Source organism: Cynoglossus semilaevis, chromosome Z, assembly GCF_000523025.1.
Source record: "Cynoglossus semilaevis isolate Cse_v1.0 chromosome Z, Cse_v1.0, whole genome shotgun sequence".
NCBI lineage: Eukaryota > Metazoa > Chordata > Actinopteri > Pleuronectiformes > Cynoglossidae > Cynoglossus > Cynoglossus semilaevis.
The window spans coordinates 4,017,045-4,025,808 of NC_024328.1; the positions used below are offsets into that span (position 1 = coordinate 4,017,045).

At 33.9% G+C, this 8,764-nt stretch overlaps 2 protein-coding genes across 3 annotated transcripts in view; both read right to left on the reverse strand.

Annotated features, from left to right (window-relative positions):
- Positions 1 to 124: 124 nt before the first annotated feature.
- On the reverse strand, positions 125 to 3,906 carry rfk (riboflavin kinase). 2 transcript variants are annotated; one of them, XM_008335818.3, is made up of 5 exons: positions 3,759 to 3,906; positions 3,327 to 3,456; positions 2,504 to 2,655; positions 2,094 to 2,196; positions 125 to 2,007 (listed from the first exon to the last, which is right to left on the reverse strand). In XM_008335818.3, exons 2-5 carry the CDS (start codon positions 3,406 to 3,408, stop codon positions 1,835 to 1,837), a joined length of 510 nt encoding a protein of 169 aa, XP_008334040.1. In that variant the 5' UTR covers positions 3,409 to 3,456; positions 3,759 to 3,906; the 3' UTR covers positions 125 to 1,834. The 2 variants fall into 2 exon arrangements, with proteins under 2 accessions (XP_008334040.1, XP_008334039.1); XM_008335817.3 differs by having other exon boundaries at positions 3,573 to 3,837.
- A 431-nt stretch (positions 3,907 to 4,337) lies between these two features.
- The window catches only part of LOC103397529 (uncharacterized), a 39,298-nt gene continuing 34,871 nt past the window's right edge, over positions 4,338 to 8,764 (reverse strand). The window contains exons 16-19 of the mRNA XM_017042844.2: positions 8,434 to 8,520; positions 7,947 to 8,045; positions 6,619 to 6,651; positions 4,338 to 5,763 (exon numbers count right to left, since the gene is read on the reverse strand). Coding sequence (XP_016898333.1) covers positions 5,733 to 5,763; positions 6,619 to 6,651; positions 7,947 to 8,045; positions 8,434 to 8,520 — 250 coding nt within the window. The 3' untranslated portion in view covers positions 4,338 to 5,732. The remainder of the gene's footprint in view (positions 5,764 to 6,618; positions 6,652 to 7,946; positions 8,046 to 8,433; positions 8,521 to 8,764) is intronic.

The window sequence follows — 8,764 nt, forward strand, 5'->3', positions numbered from 1 at the left end:
TACATATAAATGTCAAGGGATCAACAAGCACTCCGACTCCATCTACAATATCTTGTAACAGAAGCATCTGTAACTTTACCTGTGTGTAACTGTTACCTTAAGTAGTATGTGGGGGGAAAATACACACTTTTTAAACTTTTTTTTAATTGGACATGAATGAAACACATAGAACCTTCAACAATAGCCCTTATCTGTGCAGTAACTGTGGTCACTGTGTAAATTAACATCCAGTGGTGGAACCGATAAAGCAATATAGTTACATATTTGGTATTTTTATGAGAGCAGCAAATTGTTTGAAGACTTTTCATATGTACTGTCAGTAAACACACTCCTGAAGTTACGCTCTCCAAAAGCAGATTTACATGATACAAGCACATCTCTAGAATTTGTCATTGGTCTTATTAAACATTTACACACTTGGGAGAGTAAATACTTTGTACACACTAATAAGTTAAATGACTATTCATTTAATCATACAGGATTTCATCTGTAATGTCTACATATTTTACACATTTATAATGTATTTCATACATACATTTTACATATGATCCACAAATATATCTCAACTATAGTAGTATAGTATAGTAAATCGTTTTACTATCCATAACAAAGCCACTTTTTTTTTTCATTTTATATTATGTAAGATGATCAGAGATGGCAGTTAAATAGTCAAATAAACTTTAGTCAGGTGTGAACTGTAAAAATGAAGTCATTACGTTTTTAACCTGTTTACTGCAGGGTTTTAACACATTAATGGATATATAACCAGAGCAATGGGGAGTTCTGCACTTTGTCCTGCTTGAACTTTGCTTGTTTTTTGCAAACCTTGGAATGTCTACGTTTCAAGAGGACAAACAAGACATCGTCAAAGAGCTGTTCATTGTCTAAAGTAAAAAAGAAAAACATAATTTATTTAAAATTATGTCATGAGACACACTGCAGTGAATTCAGACGATAACATTTCTATGTAAAGACAATTTAGTCACAGAGGTTTGACTTGCCTTGACTTTGAGCTAGAAATGTCAACCATTTTAACAGGTCCAGTGACAGATCTTACCACTTGCATGCTGCAAATAACTTTGCTGCCCATTGTTCATTATTCCCTATATTGGGAAATCAGATTCTATAGTATCATTATCAATCATCAAAGTATGAAACTAATAGACTGGTTTTGTATATTTAGGGCAGTGAAGAGTAGAGTGAATGTAATGTAGTAAGTCTAATTCCATTAATTAGTTTCCCCGTCATGACACAAATGCCTTGCATTGAGTAACCTTGTTGCATATGGAGATAAAACTGTGTTTCTATTAAAGATAATAATGCCCACACATTTATCTGATAGAGAAGTCCTGTGAACACAGGACTTAACTGATGATCTCGTGAATTTGTCTGGATTACACTCACAATGATGTGTTTACTGTGTGTATTTAATCTAGAATCTCTAATCTAGAGAATCTACAAATTTGCAGTATCTTTTCTCTCGTGGTATTTAGTACCTTTTTACCAGTTTATACCAAATGTAAAGAAGTGGTCAAACACTAATCACTAATCAAGCTATTACAGCTCAGATAAATACAAATTAACATTATTTCATATAGGAGAATTACTAATAAAAAAGTAAAAGGAACAGGAAAATGTAAAAGTTCAGAATGTATAACAAAACACAGGTTGTTTATGATTACAGTTTTAGAGCTATAAATCATTATAATATCTTCAGATACACAAACCTGTGCGTAACAGTAAAAAAAAAGAAGGAAAATTACTTTGTGGTATCTCTACATGTATGTGTGTGTCAGGACATGTGGAAACAGCCAAAGTCTCAGCAAGGGTGCCCTCAGTGGCCGTTTAAAATAGTCTGTGATGTAGATCCTGTGGTGGAGCTGAGGTCTGCAGATGAGGCAGGAGCGGTAGTGAAAAAGTTGTCTTCTCTTAGTTTAAGATGCTCTGGCAGCTGCAGCTTGACTTTGGCTTCCCCAATGTCACTATTGATGGCTGAGATCAGGGCTTCTATTTAGAAAGACAGAAAGGCAGATGAAACAAGGCAATATAGTCATGCTTGTGTATGTGTGTTCGAGTTTGAAGGTATGACATACCAAGAGAGTCGAAGGTTCTCTCTGGACGTATGTAGCCCACCATGACGACACTGAGAATCTCCCCATAAAAATCCTCTTTGAATGTGTGAATCACATGAGTCTCCTAGAATTAAAACATATATTTACTGTCAAAAGGCAAGTGTCTCAAAAAATGTAGTGACATTTGAAGGTATTTGAGTTTTGCATTTAAAACTGAAAACAGTTAACTGCATCTCTATATTGTTCATTTCTGTTTTCAATGTATTTCTATATTTATTAAGGCAGGGAAAGTATTTACACAAATTAAAACCTTCATGAATAAAACATTTTGTAGTCTTCATAAAATGTGCTTTAAATTAATATACTTAATGTGTATTTTAGCAGTTAAAGAACAAATAGTATGCAGAAAAAGTAATTCCTCGCCATCTTACCATAGACTTTTTGGTATTTTTGTAGTAGGGATTCCAACCGATGCTCATAACCATTCTGTGAACGTCCCCATTTCCCACACATGCCCAGCCATAATAGATTCCTGTGTTTATATCTGCGGGAAGATTATCCACCACAGAGTCTGGGAAATTGGCTGTTGAAGGCAAGGATAAAGAAAATAAAGAAACAGAATTAGAGCTTTTGACAATGTAAATGAAAACATGTTCCTGTTCAGTGACGTGTAGCTGTTAATGCACTTAGAAGTATTGATGACACAATTACAAAACAGACTGTAATGTTTTTTATTTATTTAAATACAATCTAAAAATAATCTGAAATACAAGGAACCAATATAATATGGTTAATAAATGTATCAATCTCTAAACTGATTTTCAATAACTAGAATTTGGTTTACGTCATAAAATAACTCGCAATAATCAGTAAACGATTAGAACTGTTAAATTGTGATTTTTCTTTTCTTTTACCAGTAATCATGAACTGCTTTTGCAGACGTAAAATATTTTTGAATGTCTATGTCACATATTTACAAAGGTACACGATAGTCAAGCGGTTAACACGAGGTTAACATTAAGGGCCCTCAGTAGCGCCATGCGAACGTTGCATCATCAGAGCCGTAAATACGCCATGTATTTAATACTAAAAACGTGTTTTATAAACGGTTGTAGTCTCAGAATCGTAAAACACGTAACGCAGTTTAATATGTCTGCTTTTATTTAATTTTATTTGGCTATCGGCTCAGGCCTATTGAAATTGGCTTTGTAATATGTGGCTACTGTCCCGTTACTGATTGAATGATCCACTAACCTGTGGGAATGCCCAACTCTTTGCTTCCTCTCCCAAATCCTCGGATGACCTCTCCGCGACAGAAGTACGGAAGACTCTTCATCGTTCTCGGTTGACAGTTGGCTGACTGTAGTGAACGCGACAGAATGACCTAGAACGCACAAGGAAGTCGGTCTTTCACCTGAACCGTGCTGACAGCTAAAGTCCTTTATGACAGACAGCCGTGACAAAGTTCACTTGAAGACTTTAAGTTTTACTCCTAATTACCCAAATCTTCTCTCAATGACGTTAAAGTTGAATCTTCATGAAATAATGAAATGTGGTTAGTTTACCAATAAAGCATCTAAGCTAACCGTTAGCTTCATCAAATAAACCGGTCCACAAAGCGTTTTGCCTTTGACAGAATACTCGTATCGTAATCAAAATGTTTCGGTTTATCTAAGGTTCGCTCACAGAATAAGAGATGGATACAGTCGCAGAGCTCGCAGACAGAACTCCCAGCTGTTGTACGTAACATCCGTGCTCGCAACGCTTGTGCTGACGTCACTAAACGCGACTGCTCAGATACCCGGTCACGTGTTGCGATCACGTGTTGTCGAAAAAAGAGACTACAGTGTTTTTGATGGTACCTAGTTAACATGAAAACAGTCATTTGTAAGTTATTTTATAGGCCCATTGTGTACTGGACAAATAGGACGGTTTTTTATTACTCACGATGTAACATTTTGACCAAGTTTTGCTATGGTATATATATATATGTATTTATATATATTGATATATATTAAGATTACCAATCTTGTAAAAATACATTTTCATATTAAAGCGGCTTCCTTGTATGAATGAGACAAATCACTTGGCTATTTAACTGAATTTATGTACCGTAAAAGTTCAAGTTGTAAAGGTGTATTTGGCAGTTATTTTTGACACTAGCCACAAGAGGGTGTTATTTCTCTACATCTATTTATTTTACTATTTTCTTTAGACTGAGGTCAACTACTGTCCAAATTTTAGTTAAAAATGTACGATGTGATAATTTAATATTAATAGTTGTAACTACAGTTTTAACTTAATTGAACATTTTATTTGTAAGCTTTACATTTATATCTAGATATTTAATATGATCTCAATAACTGTTATTGTGTTTGAGTAATGTTTAAGAAGACAGATGAAAGATAAAAACAAAATAAACATAATTTATTCAATAACAATCTAAGACCATGCAAACCACAAATTTAGTAACACATAAAATAAAAAAAACAAACATTTTTTGACATGTTTTGATTGTGTGTGTGGGAATTGTCTTTAATGAAACACACAAACATTTTACACATTTTACAAAAGCCTAAGACCATATAAGCCAAAAATGTAAATAAATAACATAAAGAGGGCACAAGTTAGCACAATTCGTCTTGCTCTGAATAGGCACTCAATATGATACCACTCTTAACATCAGTGAACATAAGTGTTCTTATATTATTTCCCAGAGTGCATGCATACACACACACACACAGCCACCCAAAAATCCAGACAAATAAACCCTTCCTAAAACTGCAGCAGTTGAAAGCATGCGACATGTTATTGCAGCTATTAGTACCTGCTACTTTGCTACTCATATAATATGGCATCTCAAGTATTCCCACAGTGGTATACAGTAGAGTGCTAACACATATGTCTATATGTAGCGTTTTTACAACTGTTTAAGGTGTTGAATGACACAGTGTTAAAATACAGTTAATTTTCAAACTAATTTGGCCAGACTCTCTCATGCCATAACAAACTTCAGGCAAAGTATGTAGATATTTGTAAACAATAACCACCTAAAAATTAAATTCTACATTCAGTATTCTATATCCCTTGACGTAACATCCTGGATGTCTAAAGGATACAAATATAGTTTTGTTTTTTTAGCAGTTGGGCAGCATAAGGTGTTCTCTGGTTGGTCATATAGAGTGTAATGGTAAGACTTTACATTAGCTTCAGAAAAACTGACACTATACTGTGTGTGACAAAAGGTAAAGCTATAACAATTAAAATGGCAGATTGATGCTTAAAACAAACAAGGCAGGTTAGTACTTTACCTGTGAAATAGAAGGCAAAAACAATATTAAGTAGAACAAAGGTTGATACTTTGGGAGGAAAATATAAGTGTTGTGTGTAAGTACAGTTATACAGTATAAGTCATCATCCCCTGCATCACAGTGTCAGTCTCCTTCACTCTAAACAAATCACAAATGAAGATGAGCACCTTCAGATCAGTGCCCCCTCATATTGAATAAGCCCTATGTTCTGCACCACAGCATCTTCCTCTCAAGTTTGTTTCTAATGCCATGCACATCATGCTTCAGGCGTGCTTATGTTCAGACTATTTGGGTTCAATACAGCATGTTGCAGGGAAAAGACAAGCAGGCGTTGGAGGTTTTGCATCTGTCAAACATCAGCGTTTCCTCTTCTTTCAGCTCTGATTGAGCGAGAGAAAGGGGGACAGAAAAAAGGTCAAGAACAACTTTGGCTCAAGGCATTAAAATACAAATCTATAAAAATCAAATTATCTATCTATCTATCTATCTATCTATCTATCTATCTATCTATCTATCTATCTATCCATCCATCCATCCATCCATCCACCCATCCATCCATATTAATATTTCCCTGAAATACTGTGAATAATCATTTACTGTGTTGGTCTGGCAGCAATGAATCCCCTAAGTAAGAATTAAATTCACCTCTGTTCCAGTGGGTTAAAGGCATAATTATTTTTAAATTATTTTTAGGGTGTTACAAATCAGCTTAAAAAAACTATTTTTTCCCTCTGCCTAGTCAAGTGCATTTCCAAACTACAAATTTGTTATGTATTGCAATTTGTACCCATTTCTAAGGAAATTGATTCATGAGATAAGCCATATAACACAAACATAAGTTTCAGTAATTACCGACTACACAGTAGGTCAATTTTTAAAAGCATTGAAATAAAGCAAGGGGTTACAGTGGCTGTTAGCACAGAAAGCTGTGAAAAAAATACTAAAAGTCAGCAAAAGGGGAAATATAGGAAATAAAAACTTAGGAAATAAAACAAGGGAAAAAAGAAACTGAACTGCAGAGTAAGGTTGAAATGTGGCTAAAAGGAAGACAATAAAATAGATAATAAAATAGGTCAAAGGTTGTCCTAAAATCTATTAAAATGTTACCAAAATACTTTCATATACATTTTTAAAATGGGTAAATGTTACTTCATATTACTGTTTAAATAGAGAAGCTCCTCTGTCCTTCACTGGTCTGTGAAATTCAGTTGCTAACAGACATTAGACAGACTTACTTGGCTGCTGTGTTCTGTAAATCTGAATCCAGTCTGGTTAAGCATAGAGTTAGAAAGTAGAGAGCAAAGGTTAGTGAGGGAGTCAAAGAAGTGACAGGCATAGTCACATTATCAGCAAGCACTGGGTGAAGACATTTGAGCGTATCAGACCGTAGACATGCTTAGTGAGAAGAGCTGTGAAGACACAATGATAAGACTTGAGCTCCTGGACAGCAGACTGCTTTAATCTTTAATCTCCTTCATCTAGGATGCAAACAGACCTGGGACTTTTTATTATGCTATTTAAGTAATCTTATTATTTGTACCTTAAATGTACAATATATTTTAGGGTGATACAGTATATTGAGGAGGTAGAGTTTTAGGTATAAGAGAATCAATAATTGGCTTGTGTTTTAAGACAGGTTACAATCAGAAAACAGTCAGGAGAGGTCAGTAAAAGATTAGTTTCATCCAAACAGAATAGTAGTTTACCGGTGTCTTTGTCTCTCCTTGTCATACCTTTTGGACAAAGTAAGATCTATGTAAACAGGCCTAAATCAAGTCCTTCTTAATTATAACTATCACTGTGTTATTAACTTCTTTCTTATTATACAGTGTAGTTCTTTGGGGGAAAGGAAACAAAATACATAGCAAAAAGTATAAAAAGTCTAGTCGTAATATTATATTCAAATATTGATATTTCTTTATATGTAATTAATCTAACTGTATATGTATTTTACATGTTTAAAATCTCCTTCCTTACCAGTTCAATTTCTACCATCTGTCCTGCTACAAAATGGTAAACTTACATAATGTTTTCAAGTACAGTAGAAACCTCAAAAACCATCACGATCTTGATTAATTATCATTAATCCTGATTAACTTATATTTATCAACATTTCTAATTTATTTGTCTTCTCATCTATATTTCTGGTAGACCCATATGTTTAACTCCTGTTTTTAATTCATGGCTTAATGAATGAAATGTCAAGAACAATATGCAAACATACAGTAACTCAAATTTTAGCTGTTTTGCTAGATGGATTTTATCCAATGCGTGGGAATATTTAATCTAAATTAGTTATGACATTTTATTTTATTGTTTTTATGTTTTAACCCATAAACTCTGAAAATTATGACTTTGGGAGAACTGCAATAGCAAAGTAAATAGTACACAGTAACTTTTAAAACTTATTTTACATTATGTGGAACATAATTACAGGCTGGTATCAATGAAATAATATTGACAATATTACAAATTTGCAAATATAATGTTTCACTGTCACTGAGACAACTGAAAAAGCATCATTTAGATTCTGGTATTTAAACAATGGGACAGACTGACTCACTTGACAATGCTGTGTGGAATGTGGACGTACTCCATGGGAATGATTTCCCCCAGCTCTCGCAGACTGTGCACATATTTGATCTTACTGCTGAACTTGGAACTGTCAAAAACAGAAATTACAATTATCTTTTACAGCTTAAGTGTTCGAATAATGCACAAGACCAAATGTCTCCATTTTTATCAATGTGTATTGTTATAAAAGGGCTACGAAGACTCAGGTGCTAGGATAAGATAAGGATAGGATAAGTAAATAAGGCTAGGATAGGATAAGTTTAAGTTTAAGTTTTAAGTTAAGATATTATTTAGCATCCTATAGTTTGATGATGATTTCCAGTAGATACTGGATGTAGTGCTCACTATAAATAGACTGGAGCTAAATCAATCCTGTTTTATTATTAAATTGTGAAACTGCTGATGTACATCCTGTGCTGTAATCTGCCAGAGTGTGTGTCATTTGCATACAAAAGCTAAAGAGATAAGAGATAAACCTTATAAACGGTCTGGTTATTCCAAGCACAGTCCGTATGAACCAGGATGGATGGACGATGACAAAACTCTTCAGATTTTTCTTTAATCTGTCAGAATGAGATGGCGTTTTTAAAAAAATCAGACCAAGTTATCAACATGCATGCCTATTGAGTGCACATTAGAATTAGAAGAAAAGAGGACTGTACTATACTGTATGTACTACGTGATCACAAATGTTGAGCTCAATGCAACTTTACACAACTCAGACCATTAGTAAGGGAGAAATATATATATATATATATATATATATATATATACATATATATATATATATATATATATATTCGTACG

Coding starts and splice junctions, on each gene's coding strand:
- rfk (XM_008335818.3), bottom strand. CDS start 3,408: ATGAAGAGTCTTCCGTACTTCTGTCGCGGAGAGGTCATCCGAGGATTT. Junction 2,656..3,326: donor AGAGTTGGGCATTCCCACAG/GTTAGTGGATCA, acceptor TGCCTTCAACAG/CCAATTTCCCAGACTCTGTG. Junction 2,008..2,093: donor GAGAACCTTCGACTCTCTTG/GTATGTCATACC, acceptor CTTTCTAAATAG/AAGCCCTGATCTCAGCCATC.